This window comes from Podarcis melisellensis (genome assembly GCF_964234715.1).
Source record: "Podarcis melisellensis genome assembly, chromosome: Z".
NCBI classification, from domain to species: domain Eukaryota; kingdom Metazoa; phylum Chordata; class Lepidosauria; order Squamata; family Lacertidae; genus Podarcis; species Podarcis melisellensis.
The window spans coordinates 8,903,432-8,922,422 of NC_138547.1; the positions used below are offsets into that span (position 1 = coordinate 8,903,432).

Sequence of the window (18,991 nt, forward strand, 5' to 3'; positions counted from 1 at the left end):
CGTGTGCATGCACACTTCTTCAGATACTTCTTCTTCAGAAGTGTGCATACACACGAAAGCTCATACCAAGAACTAACTTAGTTGGTCTTTAAGGTGCTACTGGAAGGAATTTTTTTTGTTTTGACTATGGCAGACCAACACGGCTACCTATCTGTAACTGGCACTGTGAGAATTGTAGCTTTGTGTCTTGGCTCCCACAGAAAGAAAAGCTTGAAGTGCAGTTTCTGCCAAAATCTTTAATGCTAAAATCAGTTATTGTACAGGGTTGTCAATGGACAACTCCTGCAACTTCTCCCACCTCCCGTCCTGCTCTAACCAGCGCCTCTACAATGTCTCCTCAGGCCTCATGATTTTCTCCTAACTCCAGCACTCCCCTATTCTCCACCCAGGAGCCATTCTTATGATTAAAGAACACATTTTAGTGTGGCAGAAATACTCATGGAAGGTGTGGCCTATGGAGAGTCCTGAGGGCCAGTCAGAAAAGGCCTGGAGGTCCATATTCAATTACCGGCACTGTGGGTTAAACTGCAGAGCCTAGGACTTGCCAATCAGAAGGTCAGCGGTTCGAATCCCCGCGGTGGGGTGAGCCCCCGTTGCTGGGACCCTGCTCCTGCCAACCTAGCAGTTCGAAAGCACACTGAAGTGCAAGTAGATAAATAGGTACCACTCCGGCGGGAAGGTAAACGGCATTTCTGTGCGCTGCTCTGGCTTGCCAGAGGTGGCTTAGTCATGCTGGCCACATGACCCGGAAGCTGTACGCCATCTCCCTCGGTCAATAAAGCGAGATGAGCGCCGCAACCCCAGAGTTGGTCATGCCTGGACCTAATGGTCAGGGGTCCCTTTACCTTTACTTTTACATGTTTCCCATCCATGCTACAGATGAAGGAGACCTATGCCCACATAAAACAAGGACTACAGGACCATGTGTCTATCCCATCATGTCTCACTGCTCCTAAGGTGTGAGGAGGAAATGTAGACACGGTCAGAGTGCCTAAAACAAAATAAGCTGTCTAAGCAATTTTTTAAAAAGAAGAAGGTGCCAGGCCACATGGAGGATAAAAAAAAAAGCAGCTGCACCAGAAAGGCAAACATGAATAAAACCTATTTTTGCAATTGGTGTGCAAGAATAGAATTGGGAGCCTTTTCTTTAGAAGCAAAGCTAAAAGACAGAAGAAGAGCAAATAGAGAAAATTTGGTGCGCAAACACATTAGGAACCCAACTCATTTTGCTATTCATTCTTGCAGGCCAATACAAAACCTTTGATTTGGAAAGAGCTATTTTTACTGCCACTGCTAACATAAAAAAAACCACAGTATAATTTTAAAATACCACCAATAAAATAAAAATAAAAAGGAGGAAGAATGAACGAATGTGTAGTTTAAGAGCTGCAAGGCGATATTGGGGGGAAGGTCCATATATAATGCTGTGGAGATGGAAAGCAGAAGCAGCTATGGCTCAGAATCTATTTAAACATAAACTCCAAGTAGCATAATAAAATACAATTTTTAAAATAGAAAAAATATGGGGAATCTCCAGACCAGGGGTCAAATGTGGCCCTCGAGGTATCTGAATTTGGTCCTTGGAACTTTCCCCCATTCAGAAACTTCACTGGGCCCAGTTATACTTTTGATATGCTTGTGTATTTTCTGCTGGTACTTTATTTTCAGACTCTCTGCTGTGGGAAGCAACTCACACATTCCATACACTAACCAAACTAACAAGAACCTAGGGGTAAAATCTGTGCCAGTTCTCAAAGTCTTGATAGGCAACTTGTGAAACATTTTTGTTGCTATTGTTGTTGCTGTTGATGAAGACAAGTGTAAGAACAGACTCCACAGCCATATAGTGAGACAGCATCATCGGCAAACAGATTTCTCCATATTTTCCTGACTCCTAACTCTGTGTAAGTTTGCCCATTAGAGCCTGAGTCCTGTTGGTCAGGCAAAGGGTCCATCTAGTCCAGCCTCCTGTTCTTGCAATAGCCAGCTGGATGTTCCAATGGGAAGCTTGCAAACAGGACCTGAGGACAACAGCAAATTTCCCACTTGTGACTTCTGGTGACTGGTATTCAGAGGCTTAAGAAGAACCCTGCTGGATCAGGCCGAAGATCTGCCTATTCCAGCATCCTGTTGTTGCAGTGGCCAACCAGATGCTTGATTGGGAAGCCTCCAAGCAGGAGCTGAGCACAACAGTGCTCTTCCCACTTGTGATTTCTAGTAACTAGTGCTCAGTGGAGGGAGAAAACAGTCATTGCAGTTGTTGTTGTTGTATAGTCGTGTCCGACTCTTCGTGACCCCCTGGACCAGAGCACACCAGGCACTTCTGTCTTCCACTGCCTCCCGCAGTTTGGTCAAACTCATGCTGGTAGCTTCCAGAACACTGTCCAACCATTTCATCCTCTGCCATCCCCTTCTCCTTGTGCCCTCCATCTTTCCCAACATCAGGGTCTTTTCCAGGGAGTCTTCTCTTCTCATGAGGTGGCCAAAGTATTGGACCCTCAGCTTCAGGATCTGTTCTTCCAGTGAGCACTCAGGGCTGATTTCCTTCAGAATGGATAGGTTTGATCTTCTTGCAGTCCATGGGACTCTCAAGAGTCTCCTCCAGCATCATAATTCAAAAGCATCAATTCTTCAGCGACCAGCCTTCTTTATGGTACCGCTCTCACTCCCATACATCACTACTGGGAAAACCATAGCTTAGTATCCATCAACAGGCATTATCCTCTATGAATCTGTCTAATCCTCTTTTAAAGCGACCCTAATTGGTGGCTATCTTGAGGAAGCTGAGTGGGGAGTTGGCATGTGTGGTGGAAGGCCACATGTAGCCACAGAGTGGACTAGGGACAAATGCCCACTCCGTCCCCAGCCACAGGAATTTCAGCATAGGCTAGGGCTTGCTAGAGGCTCCACAACAATTTGGATAGGATAAATGGTGCAGTGCCAGATTTAGGGTGGTGCGAGTTCCCACACACAGAGTTTAGAGTTTGCGGGGGGGGGGGTTGCCTCAGGGGAATAGGGGTCATCTAACAACTCTCAGAACACTTAAACTACAGCTCCCAGAATTCTTTGGGGGAAGCCATGACATTTTAAAGTGGCACCATAGTGCTTTAAATGTATGGTGTGAATGTGACTAAATAAAATGGCACTGTTCTCTTTGAGGTTTGTCTGAATACCTCAGGAGTGGGGAACCTTTAGGCCCCCCAGATATTGCTGAACTACAACTCCCAACACCCCTGGCCAGCAGTTGTGTTTACTGGGACCGATGGGAGTTGCAGTTCAGCAACATCTAAAGGTTCAAAGGTTCCCCACACCTGGAATACTTGAACTATTTAAAATTATTGGTAGTACAGTGGTACCTCAGGTTATAAACTTAATTCGTCCTGGAGGTCTGTTCTTAAACGAAACTGTTCTTAACGTGAGGCGCGCTTTCACTAATGGGGCCTCCCACCGACGCTGTGATGCCGCCATGAGATTTCTGTTCTCATCCTAGGGCAAAGTTTGCAACCCAAGGTACTACTTCCAGGTTAGCGGAGTCTGTAACCCGAAGCGTTTGTAACCTGAGGTACCACTGTATGGACTGACTTTTATTTATAAAATGTTTTCATTGTTTTTACATGTGGATTTTTTTAAAAAAAGAAAATGTTGATGTTCTTACCTCAAATCAGGTTGAGATATCTTAAGGGAAGCAACTCATACATGGAATCAAATAAATGCCCTGATTTGTTTCTTTGAGGAAAATAGAGAGATGCGTGGATTATGGCATTCTGCAGTTCAGACACCAGGTGGTGCTTAACTTCATGATAATCAGGGGGGAGTCTTCTGCCTCTCTTCGGTTCCTTTTTCTTAAACTTTTTTATTTACAGATAACAACATACGTGACCAAACATGCAACTTATAATACAATTCATCATATCTGAAAACCCAGCCATAAACGTGTTGTCCAATTTTAAATATATAAATGTTTTAAATAAATAAATATTTAAATCATTTTGCAAAATCTAGACAGGTGCAATTGATATATTTTTTTTTAAAAAAGTATTATTTCACAAAGGAGTCCGGTATTTCCAAATTATGCTTTTGTACCATATAACTGACCAAAGAAGCCCATGTCTTTTCAAATTGCTCTCCCTACGCCATCCCCACAATATCACAAATTCTATACATTTTGCTACCTTTGCAACATGCAGCACCTTGCTAAAACCATGCTCCTTTCCAGTGGGAATTTGAGCAGAACACTTTTTAATGGCAAGCAACATTTCTGGCTGCTCTTAAATAAATTTCCAACTACAGGAATATGAGTTGGACCTCCTTTCTCAAATATCCAAGCCATACTTGTATGGGATTTAATGGCATAACATAACCCACTTGCTCTGGTCTTTTATCCCCCCCCCAAAAAAAATTAATAATAATAAAGGGAGACAATAAACTTATTGTCTAACTCTCTGAGTGATGTGTCATCTAAGCCTCTCATGACAACAAGAAAGAAAAGAAGTGTGGGTGGGGAAATGAGTATTTGTGGAGGAAGATTGGGTAGAGAGAGCTTGTGACCCGGCTGCTCACACTTCATCCAGTAACCATATTTCCAGTTTTGCCTGCATTGGCCCAGCCTGGTTAGCATAGGCGCCAACTATAGGGGGCCCAGGCACCCACATGTTTTTGGTAGGTGCTCAGCACCTACTGTGCGGGCTCTTGTGTGACTTCCAGTTTTTGTACCAAAAGTTGTGTAGGAGGCCTTACACTATTCAAACAGCTTGAAACGTTACATGATTTATAGCTCAAATGGCATCTGTTCTTCATATCAGTGACCACGGATGATGCAGGGAGAAAAGAGGTACCTCCCCCTCTATCAATCACCACCAGCCAAAACCTCCCAGAGTCCTAAGGTGCCCTTTGCTCTGCAATAATCTAGTGAAAAGTTGTCAGTGTCTGGCAATGGAGACCGGTTCATTAAGAAGAAGAAGAAGAGTTTAGATTTGATATCCCGCTTTATCACTACCCGAAGGAGTCTCAAAGCGGCTAACATTCTCTTTTCCCTTCCTCCCCCACAACAAACACTCTGAGAGACTTCAGAGAAGTGTGACTGGCCCAAGGTCACCCAGCAGCTGCATGTGGAGAAGCGGGGAATCAAACCCGGTTCACCAGATTACGAGTCCACCGCTCTTAACCACTACACCACACTGGCTCTGCCCCAGCAACTTCTAATTCCCCTTAGTCAGCCCTCTCTCAGAAGAACATAAGAAGAGCCCTGCTGGAACAGGCAACTGGTCTATCTTGCCCAGCATCCTGTTCTTAAAGTAGCCAACCAGATGCCTGTGGGAAGCCTGCAAGCAGAACCTGGATACAAGACCTTCCTCCCCTCATGTGGTTTCCAGCAACTGCTTTTCAGAAGCATTGCTGTCTCTGACCACTAGGGCCAGCCCCTGAATTGAATCAGGACCATATCTGCATCGAGGCTGACATATTTAAAAAAGTGAAAAGTTGTTGAGCTTTTTTCTTTTCCCCCAAAGTTGTTGGGCTTTTCTTGCAAGTTCTCCCCCCCCCAAAAAAAAACAACCACCCACAAAAAATATGAATTCTCTGAGCTATTTTTGAGGAAATTCGGCAAAATCTAGACTTCCGATATGGGTTGCCATATGCCCAGATTTCCCCAGAAATTTCAACAATTTCCACCTGGACGCTGCTTCTGACTGCCTGTATTCTGGCTACATCTAGGACATTCCGGATGTATGGCAACTCTGGAAGTGCCAGATCAGGCCCTGGTTTGGGGGAGGCATGCACAGCCCTAATTCTCACTGTGTACAGTCTTAAAAAGAAGAGTTTAGATTTGATATCCCACTTTATCACTACCCTAAGGAGTCACAAAGTGACTAACATTCTCCTTTCCCTTCCTTCCCCACAACAAACACTTTGTGAGGTGAGTGGGGCTGAGAGACTTCAAAGAAGCGTGACTAGCCCAAGGTCACCCAGCAGCTGCATGTGGAGGAGCAGAGACATGAACCGAGTTCACCAGATTATGAGTCTTCCACTCTTAACCACTCAGCCACCACTGGTGTCTTAAACAGTCTTAGCAAATGGAGACTGCTGTCAAGAATAGCCTAGCCTTTATCAAATAGCCAGTGCTCCAACACTTCCCATTAACATATTGGTGGGAGAGCCTATGCTACTGGGGAGAGGTCATTTTGTTGGAATAAATGGAGGGAAGTAAGTAATATCAGACTTTTTATTTATTATCTCAACTGCCTAAGAAAATGTAGATAGCAAAGATAAATGCTGCTGTATCAGAGATCTTGGACAAGTTGGGTCTATAATTGGGGAAGTAGGAGGAGCACTGTGTTCCCGAACGCTGCAAACCCAGATGTGACTGTTCCGGTTTGCGAACTATTTTTGGAAGCTGAACGTCCGGCGGGACTTCTGCAGCTTCCGATAGGCTACAGGAGCTTCCTGCAGCCAATCAGAAGCTGTGCTTTGGTTTCTGAATGTTTTAGAAGTCGAACAGACTTCCGGAACTGATTCCGTTTGACTTCGAAGGTACAACTGTGCAATGTAACCACAAAAAACAGCAACCATGGAGCCGTTCTTTATCTACCTCTCTAGGTGCAAAAGGAGGCTAAGCTGCAGGCAAAAGTTAAGGTGGAGGGGAGTACCTCAGCTGCTTCTCATTATTTCTTAACCCATAACTCCAAAGCAGTGAATTCTTCCCCCCTATTTTTACAAGTCCAACTGAACCTCTAAAACATCCCAGGAGTTTTCTGTTTCTGATTAGAAGCTTGGGAGGGAGGGAGGGAGGGTGTGGGGAGTGACTTGTCCCAGTTCCAGAGTCTCATTACATTTCTCTCCAGGCCCATGAAACTCACAAGCACTCTTACTATGGCAGAAATGTAACTGAAACATAAATCAACTCTCAGAGGCAGAAATGCTGGCAGCAGCCAACATTGGTAGGCAATGGAAACAAACAACAGCTTAAGGAAAAGAAGAGGGGAGTCCAAAATTAGACTGGGATATTTTCAGGGGGCCCCCAATCTCCTCTGTATTTTGCAGAAGGGATCCAAACACAGAAGAGCCAAAACTCAGTGGCAGAGCAACTGCTTTGCATGCAGAAGATCCTAGGTTCAGTTCCCAGCATCTCTAGGTAGGGCTGTTGTGGAGGGGTGGGGTGATTTATCCTGACAGAGGTGATCATACAGTGTGACCAAAGCAGTTTCTGTGCCAAAACAGTCGTTCCAGAAGGATTCTATGGTTGATGGTATTGAAAGACACTGAAGAGGTTAGGGAGAATGAACAAGGACACATTTCCCCTTTAAAAAGAAAGAAAGAAAGAAACGGCTTCAGTATTAAAAAAAAAAAATCAACAAAAAGGAAAGGAAGGGGAAAAGTTAAATGGGATTTGTGGGGTGGACAGTTGTAGCCCAAACAGCAAGTGTTCTGCAATTACTTCACACAGCTGAACATCCTTCAAATCTTGATTCCATGCTATTAAAGTTTCTAGTCCTCATAATCTCAGGGGCTGAAGGGTCTAAGGATTTTATTATTTTAGCAGAAGGTGGGGAAGGGAGGGAAATGGGCAAAGAAGCAAATATATGGAAATTATCAAATTTACTTAATACACACAGTAAGCCACATAAATTATGCACTTGCAAAATTCAGCTGTTCACAACACATGCATACACTAGCACACTTCACAGCATCCGCAACTGTACTCGCTTCTCTGAAGTTGCTATTTTTATTCTCATTATCCAGAGCATCCAGAATGACCTCATCCATTATCAGATAAGAAATGCTGCAGTCTCTGGGTCTCCTGTTTTAATAAGGCAAACCAAAGAGTAGAGTCTGGGCACTGTGCAGTTTAGAAAAAGTTGTACCTTTGTGTAGGATCGGTGAACCTCATTGGTTACGTTTGGCACCTAATGCAAACAGAGCAGAAGCCAGATGAGAAAGAAGTCAATATTTTCCTAGCTGGCAAATGTTTCACAGTCACCCGCTGATCGAGCATCACTAAGCAGAAATATATATGGTTTTGGCATGGTTACAATCAACTGCATGCAAAGCATAGCTTTCTGTTGCATTGTGATTCATGGAATATCCCTGCATCAGGAGCCTTCTTCTGTATCAGACCATTGCTCTATCTAGCCCAGTACTGTCTACACTGACTGACAGTAACACTACAGGGTTTCCCAGTCCTTCCTGGAGATGCTAGGAACTGAACCTGAGATCTTCTGCATGCCAAGCGGATGCCCTGACACTGAGCCACAGCACCTTTCTAAACTCATTCCAACACAACTCTCTTTTTTGGTTAAAGGGTGTTTTTTGGCATTAAATCAGAGGTTTTGTGAATGCTAGGGTTTTTTTGGGGGAGGAACGACATTCCCACCTTACTTTTTTTGCTGCTGCCACAATCAGTTTAACTCTCCTCCTATAGCAGTGAACATTGGTTGGCACCATTTGTTTTCTTCCTCACCTGAGGCTCAAGCATAAGGGCCATTGGTTCCACTATAACAGGCCAGCTCCATCAGGCCTCCTCAGCCTTCAGCTATCATTTGGTGGCAGCCGTTCCAACAGACTGCCTCAGAGGGAGAGATATGGAAGCTGAGCTCATTTCACTAGTTTTGCTGGAGGCCCATCACCATCAGGAATCTCCTGCCTCTGAACTGGTAAGGCTGCAGGTAAGGTAAAGGTAAAGGGACACCTGACCATTAGGTCCAGTCGTGGATGACTCTGGGGTTGTGGCGCTCATCTCGCTTTATTGGCTGAGGGAGCCGGCGTACAGCTTCCAGGTCATGTGGCCAGCATGACTAAGCCGCTTCTGGTGAACCAGAGCAGCACACGGAAACACCATTTACCTTCCCGCCAGAGTGGTACCTATTTATCTACTTGAACTCTGACGTGCTTTCAAACTGCTAGGTTGGCAGGAGCAGGGACCGAGCAACAGGAGCTCACCCCGCCGCGGGGATTCGAACCGCCAACCTTCTGATCGGCAAGCCCTAGGCTCTGTGGTTTAACCCACAGCGCTGCCCGTGTCCTGTTAGGCTGCAGGTAGGGACTGTCAAATTTTGATGGTATGTTAGCCATCCCGGCTACCTTTTCAGCTGAGAAGTGGGTACAAATGCTATAAATAAATAAATAAATAAATACAAAGTGGTTTTAAAACTACCAGAACTCAAAATCAGAAGCTTTTGGGCTTGTGTGCGGCTGCAGCATATGGTGGCCTGGGTGATTTAACAAGCTCAGGGCATGGACTTACTCCACCCACCCAGAATGGCCTTTGGATCTAAGGGGACATGACAGAGCATTACATTGGCACCAACTCTAGGCTGTCCTGGGTGCCTGAGCCCCCAAATTTTGTATGTGTGGGGAGGCTCAGTGCCCACACTGAACGGCTCCAATACGAATTGCAGTTTCTACCAGAAGTTGTGTGGGAGGCCTGATGTCTGGGGCTCCACGAAGCCTCTGACATGACTTCCAGCAGAAAACCAGAAGTTGCATTGGAGGTCTTGTGAGGCCTCGGATGTGACCCCCAAGATGTGACCCCCCAAGGCCCCACATGGCCTTAGAAGTGACGTCAGGCCTCTGACGCAACTTCCGGTTACATAAAACTTTTCAACTTGGTGCTAAATTGCAACCATACTTGGTGGGAGCTCTTAAGCAGTAATCAAATCATCATTTGCTTTGCTCTTTCTACCTTCCCACTTCAACCTTTCTTTTCCAACCCTTTACCTGAGTCCAAGCTTGGGGAAACTTCTCCCAGAAGTGGGATCTGTCATGGTGAGCTCCTTTGTCCAGGAGGCTGCCGCAGGTGCTGTAAGAGGCTTGACAGGATCGATCTGCAACTCCAGCATCTCCCATCCAGAAGCTCAGCTGTCCCAGCGCACCCTGGGAAGAAAGGGAGAGTTTGGGAAGGGTTAAAATATAATGAGCACCAAAAGTTTATGGATTGCAAGTTTTATTACTATATTACGTACTCATGTTTTGGGTTATAAAACAGTGAATAATAAAAAAGTAACAACATTGTAGGGAGTAAAGTTCCAAGACACACGAACTTAAGTCATTGCCTATTCTTCACCCTTCTAGGTTTCTGAAAGGTGGGTGTGAGGAAACTCATCTCAAGAAGAGTACTGTAAAGTCGGGAAAGATTCAAAGAAGACAACCAAAATGATCAAGAGGTTGGAGCAACTTTCCTATGAGGAAAGGTCACAACCAGTGCTTTTTATGTGGGGACACTCAAGCACTGGCGGAGGAAGAGGGGGTGGGGAGAGCACACTGCCCCCAGCAGCGTGATCCCGGTGAGGTTCCATCACAGCTACCCCCCACAGGGTGACCCGTCCCCGCAGGCAGCCACGCCCCTGTGGGCAGCGCCCCCGCCCCGAGGACGTGTGCCCCACCCCTTTGGGTGATGCGCCCCCTCCCTGGGATGCGTGCCAGCCCCGCCCCTGCCTGCTCTCCACCCCCGGTGCTGGTGCATGAAGTTCCACCACTGCACTCAAGGGTACACAGCACCAGCACCCTTTTTTCCTTGAAGAAAAGCACTGGTTAAAAGTGTGGCACTGACTGTAACAACTTCGTGGTGAGTTCTGGCACCTTTTTTCTAGAAGAAAAGCACTGGCTGCAACATTTCAGAGATGTTAAATTAAGAGCAGGGGCGGAGCTGGCGCACATCCCAGGGGTGTGGCACATGTCCCGGGGGCATAGCGGCCACCTGCAAGGGTGTGGCATGCTGCCTGCGGGGGCATGGCACCCAGCGCTGGTGGGGGGCAGCCACAACGGCACCCCACCCAGAACACGCTGCCAGGGGCGGTACGCTCCCCCCACCCCACTCTTCCTCTGCCAATGATTAAGAGATAAGGGAAGAATGGATATAATAGAGGTGTATACAAATACAGTCGTACCTTGGCTCCCAAATGCCTTAGGAGTTGAATGTTCCGGCTCCTGGACGATCAAAAACCGGAACTTAGTGTTCTGGTTTTTGAATGTTCCTTCGGAAACTGAACATCTGACAGGGCTTCCACAGCTTCTGATTGGATGCAGGAGCTTCCTGCAACCAATCAGAAGTTGCGCTTTGGAAGTCGAACGTTTTGGAAGTTGAACGGACTCAGGTCCCGCTTGCAAGCCTCCCATTAGGGCATCTAGTTGGCCACTTTGAGAACAGGAGGCTGGACTAGACAAGCGCCCATTCCAGCAGGGCTCTTCTTATGCCCTTAAAGCAGATATACATTCTTACCAGTATCTGGATAAAAATGGACAGTATGTGTTAGGAAGAACTCATTATGGGCAGGGCTGTAGCTAGGGGGTGGTGAGGTGGGCCCCCACTAGGGGTGCAGATGGGGGAGGGGGTGCAAAATCAGCTACAATATGTCCATAAATATGTCTATAAATAAAAATATTATTGCCTCATAAGAAAAGTTTTTAAATAGAGGGTGAATTGAATGGGTGGGGCTAGAGGAGAGGCGGAAAGAATAATTAATTTGTCTGTGGTTAGGGGGTGCAATCTGGATGGTTCTGCCAGGGGCGCCAGATCATCTAGCTATGGCTCTGATTATGGGAACTGTGGCTGCTGAACAGTTTCCTTGTGCGTTGTGATAGACAGCTTTTCTATTTGGGAACAGAGAAAGCTGCCTTATTCCTTGTGATTTCCATGCATTGTAGTAGGCAGTGTCCTGAAAATAATAATGCAGCTGCAAACCCATGCTGCTCCTCACCTCGAAAGGGACCTCAAAGGGCTCGATGAGACCTCCAATAACCACCAGGCCCTCCGTGGCCACCCCCATGCCAAAGTAACCAGACCAGCCAACGCTCTCCAGCAGGCAGCAGTCCACATACAGAGCCAACCTGTTCAAGGAGATGCTAAGGGCCACTCTGTGCCAGTGTCCATCTGCCAGGGAGGAAACTGGGAACCTGCAAGTGACAGGGCCAGAAAGAGCAATACATGAGTTAGGCAACACACAGCAACAGGGAGTCTGCTGGCAGAGGTGTGACAGATGGCAATGGATGGAACATGCCTTATTCTGCCTAACGCTAGAGCCAGCCCTCAACACTCTTACCTTCAAAACCCAGCTGCCTCTGAGCACAGGGATGCCTTATACCAAGTCACTATACTATTAAGATATGCTAGAGATTGAAACTGGGACTTTCTGCATGCCAGAGAGCTATGGCCCTACCACTGTAGAAAACTCACCCCTGGGAGGCCATGCCCAGCACCCACTCTGATGTAATTTCAGCACTGGGGGATGACCATTTAATTCTACCATGCAAGTGTACGTTGTGAGTTTCTGAGACCGGGCAATGCATTTTTAGCATTGCATATTGTGACTATATTTGGGCATTAACGCTAAACCACTAGTGGCCAACATGGTGCCCCACTGAAGCTGCCACCATCCCTGACTACAGATAGGTAGCCGTGTTGGTCTGCCATAGTCAAAACAAAAAAAAATTCTTTCCAGTAGCACCTTAAAGACCAACTAAGTTAGTTCTTGGTATGAGCTTTCGTGTGCATGCACACTTCTTCAGATACACATCTGAAGAAGTGTGCATGCACACGAAAGCTCATACCAAGAACTAACTTAGTTGGTCTTTAAGGTGCTACTGGAAAGAATTTTTTTTTGTTTTGACCATCCCTGACTATTAGCAGTGCTGGCTGGAGCTGATAGGAGTTGTAATCCAAGATTACCTGGTGGGCACCATGTCAGCTACCCCAGCTCAAAGCACAGGGTTGAGGAACCAGGGGCCACATTCCGTTCTGGGCAACTTACTAGGAGCCACATGCCAGTGGTGGGTGGGGCCAGAGGCAAAAGTTGGCAGAGCAGCAATTGTAAATGTTTACCTTCATACAGTAGGCAAGTTTCAGCATGCCCTCACACGCACCCTCTCTGTCCTCCATCAAGGCAACCAAGGGGCATCACCAGAATTCATTGATAAATTCTGGACAGGCAAGAACACTCATAGAGAGTGCAAAGCAGGGCTGGTGAGGGGCATGGACTGGACAGACCCCTGAGGTCAGATAGGAAGTTCTTGCCTCTGAGTCTGAGGTTCCTTAACTCTGATTGTGCATTACAAGAACATGACTGTGCAAGCCTCAGGTTCACGCATGACACATTCCCTTCCAATCTGGACCTCTGACACCCCAACTCTATTGGTGCTGGCAATCCAATATATCTCCACTTTCACTGACATCTCCAGATATCTCTACCAATGGTCCAGGAAGGGGCTGGGGAACCTTGTTCAGTTCATGGGATGCATTCCCTTGTGAACAATTTTCCAAGGGCCAGGGGGACAGTGGTGAGGAGGGACAGAGGCAAAAGTGGGTGGAGCAATGGACATGACTCTTACCCCTGTAGACTAGGATATATTGCAACCACATAAAGTCAGAGGTTTCCAATTAGACATGCAGCATGCTTCTCATACACATATCTCTCCAACCTCCCTCCCTCCCTTCTTCCCTCCCTCCAAGCAAGCAAGCGGCATTGTTAGAGATCAAGGGCACATTCCAGCCAGGCAAAAGCACACAAGGAGGGTAAGAAGCAGGGCCTGGTCCAGGGCAAAATCAGAGTTGTTGTTGTTGTTGTTATTATTATTATTATTATTATTATTATTATTATTATTATTATTGTCTTAGTTTTTTTAATAAAAGGAATGGTCTCTTTTTCAAGTTGTGTTTTCTACAGATCAGTTTCATTTGCTGTTTGACAGTGTTGCATGCAGTATTAGGTTGGGAAGAAGAGAGGGGGAAGAGGGGAGTGGGGAATGGTGAGTGGGGTGGGGTCAGGTGGTTATTCTTCTATTCTTCTACTTAGTGTATGTGTGGCGTTTTGTGTCAGTGTCACTTGTGTGGGTCCTCTTACTATTCACTTGTTGTATTTCCTTGGTGGTGAGAGATGCTGGGAGTGGCTTAGGGTGTGGTTGGTTGTCTTTGCTTGGTGGTAGTGAGATTTGTTTCTGTGTGTGAGTCTGGTGTGTGCATGTGTGTATTTTTGAATCAGGTTAGCCAGATTGATTCGTATGCTGTTGGAAGATTCTTGTTGTCTTGTTGGGCTGTGAATGTGATAAAGGGGAACCATAGTGGGGTGAAGGCATCCTCTTCTATTGTCACCGTGTCAGTTTCAGTTTATTGGTTAGTTTTTCTAGTAAGGCTGTTTCCCATACTATTTGATACCATTCACTTAGGCTTTTGCTTCCTTTGGGTGGGCTGTGTATTTCTTCTAGGAAGGCAATGTCATGGTGTTTACATATGAGGTGATGCATTTTCTTTTGATAGGGTTTCCCAACCCCCCTCACATTTAAGTGTAATTGCTTTTAAGCTAGCCATTCTGCTTATCCACTTTATAGGATGATTCCCTGCCAACGCATCTGGGTTGTCCTGACTCTTTCACCTTATATTGTCTATCAAACCTATTAAGTTGTGCTGACATAAAGTCTGATGGGTGGGGGAAGAGGGGGGTTAGAATTAGATTTGGGTTAAAAAGCAGCGGGGGGGGGAGGGTAGATTACAGAAAATAGCCTATATGTAGTTATATAGGTTTTTATTTGGGATAACTGGGTCTCATCTGGCATGGAAGGCCTTGTTTAAGAACAGGACATCTTCCCTGTCATTTGTGACAGGGAATGGTCAGCGAGATGGTGTTCAGCACCTTTTGTGATGCCTGTGTTGGATATAAGGTTTATAAGCAATGTTGCCAGTGTTATTAACAACATTATTGGTTAGTTGGGGTGGAGATATGGGTATTGTCACGCTCTGGTGCCATAATTGTGCTGGTTGTGTGTCTGACTTTAGCCTGTTTGTTGATTGTTTTATTGAGGTTGTGGGTATTGTTTTAGTTGGTATGGGTTTCTTTCTTTGTTTTTCTTTTCTTTTACCAGCTTATTTTGTTTGTTTCCTTTTGTGGTGAAGGAAGAGATGGGGGCGAGGGATCTATTTTTGTATGTATGGTTCTTTTTGTGCTATGGGTAGAGTCCTTGGAGCAGTGGTTGAGAGTGTGGGTTGTGGGTTGTTGGGGTGGTTGGGAAGTGGGGAGGGTGATTTTGTGTCATCTGGGTTGGTATTGGGGTGGGGGTAGGAGTGGGGGGATCTCTATGGAGGGATGGGGTGGGGGATAGTGGTGGTGCTGTCAATATTAATTGCATGGAGGAGAGGGGAAAGGGAAGGATCGGGGCTTTTTTTTTCAGCTGGAAAGCACTGGAACTCAGTTCCAGTACCTCTCAGGTGGGTGCCATTGCCATTACAAGAGAACAAAGAAAGTGCTCGTGGTGAGTTCTGGCACATCCTTTTCTAGAAAAATAGCACTAGGCAAAATTTTAATAGCCCAGGGGTTTGTCTGGAGGAGAACTGTCCTACTGATTCTGCTCCCTGATCGAAGTTTAGCACAGATAGGTTTGGCTTTCTGTCTGTGCAACAATGTGATGCAATATTGAAGAAAAATATGGCACTGAGCTCACTCATAATGGTGCCCCCTTCTGGCAACAAATACCAAGGTGTGAGGGGTAATCCTGATCTGAAAGAGGATGTTGCTGCGAAGACCGATGATAGTCAAGAGACTGGTGTTCTTCTTCAAAGAGTACCTGAGCATCAGCAACAGACTCAGCTCATCTGCAAAGCTAAGAGAGAAGCAGAGCATGAATAACAGAATAGCAGTGTCGAATAGTAGCTAGAGCTTTGTATTTTGACTAGGAAGATAGAATCCCTTATTCAGCCATAAAGCTGAGTCTCTCTTAGCCTAGACTTTCTTGCAGAGTTGTTGGGAGGACAATGTGGGGTGGCCCATATCCACGTACAGCAGTAGAGTGGTATAGGAATAAGGATGAGTGAATCTGTCAATTTGGTTTCTTATTTTTCCAGTCCTAAGTCCTGCTCACTAGATTTCCATATCAGTTTGGGGAGTAGGCCTACAGAAGGCCAACTAGAAAGAGGGTGGTTTGCACAGTCCTAGCCTCTGCCAGGTCTGTTCTGCCAGCCAGCAAGAGTGTGTGAGCCATTTTTGTCTGTGTCAGTCTGCTTGTCCTGTGAGATATCTGCCTGCAGGTAAGAGAGAAAGTGGTGTGATTATAGTATGGGGCTTTGCTTGATTGCTGAATAAAGCTGGGCAGTTGGTGTGGCCCATGGCCTGTCTTACTATTATAGCAATAGGCCCTGCCATGTTCAGTGGGGTCCACTGCAAAGGGGTTGACACCAAAGGGGTTGGGGAGCCACAGGGCATGGGTGTCCACTACTGTCAGTCAAGATACAGAATTGTAGGCCAGCTGCTGTGGGAGACAGGCCTGTGAACCTCAGTCATGGTGAGATTCTGGTTGAATAGAAGCTTAGTTTGGTGGGGTTCCCCCTGAGTGAGAGGCAGGGAGAGGAGAGTAGTTGTGGACTTAACCATCTTCCTCTTGGTGGGCTGGGATGTGAATGCTATTTTGTCTTAGTTTACTACCTGTGGCCCTAATCTCCCAGTTGTATGTGGTGATGGGTGATGGTGTTCAAATATGCCTAGGTGGGCATATACCAGGGAATGTGAAAATGCTACCTCAATTCCAGTAATTGTGGGCAATTAGAATGGAGGGGCTGACTACCATATGGGGCAGAGGCCTAGATGTTTGGTCTCAGTTCCTCATCCAAGTCCTCTCACTCCTCTAGAAGATACTGGTGGTCTATCCACTGATCCCTCTGATTTGGTGGTGCTGTTACTGAATGCGAGATTGGTTCATAAGAAAAACATGCTCATCCATGATTTGATTGTGGATGAGAAGGCTGATCTGGTGTGTATTACTGAGACTTGGCTGAGTGATTTGGGTGGGCCTAGCCTTACCCAGCTGTGCCCACCAGGGTATGTGGTACAACACCAGGCTAGATTGGGGAGTCAATGGCGAGGGGTTGCTATTGTCCACAAAAGCATTATCTCCTTAACCAGAAAACCTCTTCATCTTTGGACAGACTTTGAGTGCCTGCACTTGGTGCTGGGCCACAGAGATGGACTGGAGATACTGCTGGTTTACTGACCACCCTGTTGCCCAACATCATTCCTGACTGAGTTGCCTGAGGTGGTTTCTGGAGTATTGTTGGAGGACCGCAGGACCATAGACCTGGGTGACTTCAATATTCATGTGGAGGTAGAGATAAAGGTGAAGATGTTGGGCACCTGACACTCACTTCTCCCCAAAGGCTTCTACAGAAGGGATGCTCAGCGTTGCATACTGTCCAACCTCCAAGATGCTGCAGTTAGCATCATCATAGCCATGTGAAAAATTGCCAAAGTCTGTGTTGTGGGAGGCCAGTATGTCCAGCAAATTCACTTCAACTGTATTGAATGAGAGATGGTGGGAGGGAGAGAGAAAAGAGAAGAGATATTCATTAACATATTCTTTGACTGACTAGAAAAAACCCACCCCAGAACAAGTCAGAAGGAAGGAATCAACAATCTAGAGCAGAAGAGCAAAGCCTGAGACCCTCTAGATGTTGATGAACTACATCTCCCATCATCTCCCGCAAGCCAGGATGATGGGTGTTGTAGTACAGCAGCACCTGGAGGGTCCCAGCTTCACCACACCTGTTCTAAAGGGGGTGTATGTGTGGGGGGGGAGGGCAGCTAAGCCATCTCTCAATATGAAAGGTGGTGGTGGGGAGGAAAGGTCAGTGCATGACGGCATCAGGTTCAGTTCCTGGCATCTCCAGTTGAAGCAGGCCCCCAGACTGCATGTGGCCCTCAATGCAATCTGATGTGGTTGTCAGCTGTTCTGCAAACCATCAGTTCAGACCTCTGATTTTTTTATTTATTATGTTTCTATGCCACTTTTCATTCAAATGTGGCTTACAAACAGTAAATAACAATAACATAATAGAACAAAATACAGTACAAACAATATACAACAAGTAAGAAAACAACAACAAAAATCCATAAAACACCATCAACAAAACAACTAAAAAATAAGCCAAACAGCGCAATTAGAACAAAAGTCACATTATAGAAATCACAAAGTACTAGTGCATCCATCATCTATAAAACAATACCATTAACAAGATAGCAACCAAAAAATAATCTCAGCACTGCTGAATGCATACACACACTCTCCACACTCCCATGACTCATAATCTTCCACTCCATTCAGTTCATTAAAAGACAAAACCATGGCAGCAACTCCTTTCTGAAGGTTCCTTGGGCTGAAAGTGAGGCAGCACAGGTGAAACCAACCACCCCATGATGATAGACAAATTCTCTGTCACATTCCCTTTTGGGCAACCTTCTGGGGAGCCACAAGCCAGTAGCGGGTAGGACCTTTGCTTGCCCTCCCCATAAACTCTGCCAAGGACCACATGCTCCCAGTGATATGGAAATACCCCCTTCTAGCCAGAGGACTGGGGTGATAATGAACACACACACTGCTCCTCTGCTGCATCCAAGTCAGCATGAAGGTGCTGGATTGTACAGAGCCAAACACACAGTTGGTAGTGTTGGAGGTGGTGCTGGGGACAGACTCTTACACCCTTGCTTGCCTCCAGCACCATCTGCCATCACTTGGGAAGTGTCCAGATCCTGCTTCTCTGAACTCCCACCAAAGATGAGACAAGGAAGTTGTTTCAGGACAGATGAACAACCCCAGAGCACATTGGGAGCTGTCAGTACGCATCAGTGCACAGCAGGCAGGGTTTTGCCGTTCAGTCGGATAATGAGTCAATTGAGCAGAAAGTGGCTCTAATCCAATGCACATAGGGTAGAGTAACTGTTCTGCCTTTGGCCTTCAAGGCAAGCAGTAGTTGCTTGGACAGTTAAGATATCCATGACAGAGACACGGCTTCTACTACTTAGAGCCACAGGGGTCTTTATACAGCACCATGAGTATAGCTACAGTTGTTGACAAGGAAGATCATTTCCCCAGCTGAGAAATATGTGGTTTTTACAGCTCATAATGCTCATCTCAAGGCAGTGGCGTAGCGTGGGGGGTGCAGGGGGGTGGCCGAACCAGACGCAAGATCGCTCGCACTCGCAGCTCTCTGCCCCTACCTGGCTCACTCACTCTCTCTCACTGCAGT

At 46.3% G+C, this 18,991-nt stretch overlaps 2 protein-coding genes across 4 annotated transcripts in view; one reads left to right on the plus strand and one right to left on the minus strand.

Moving 5' to 3' along the window:
* Positions 1-18,991, plus strand: part of SLC31A2 (solute carrier family 31 member 2) — a 766,698-nt gene that overhangs the window by 219,665 nt on the left and 528,042 nt on the right. The window lies entirely within an intron of this gene.
* The window catches only part of LOC309361395 (uncharacterized protein), a 149,729-nt gene that overhangs the window by 98,370 nt on the left and 32,368 nt on the right, over positions 1-18,991 (minus strand). For 2 of the 3 annotated variants that reach the window (XM_081896272.1, XM_081896271.1), the window contains exons 2-6: positions 17,114-17,261; positions 15,421-15,579; positions 11,691-11,886; positions 9,712-9,867; positions 7,860-7,901 (exon numbers count right to left, since the gene is read on the minus strand). In XM_081896272.1, the coding sequence (XP_081752398.1) occupies positions 7,860-7,901; positions 9,712-9,867; positions 11,691-11,886; positions 15,421-15,579; positions 17,114-17,261 (701 nt within the window). Of the gene's footprint in view, positions 1-7,859; positions 7,902-9,711; positions 9,868-11,690; positions 11,887-15,420; positions 15,580-17,113; positions 17,262-18,236; positions 18,295-18,991 lie in introns of those variants that run through there. The other variant, XM_081896273.1, reaches the window with a different exon arrangement.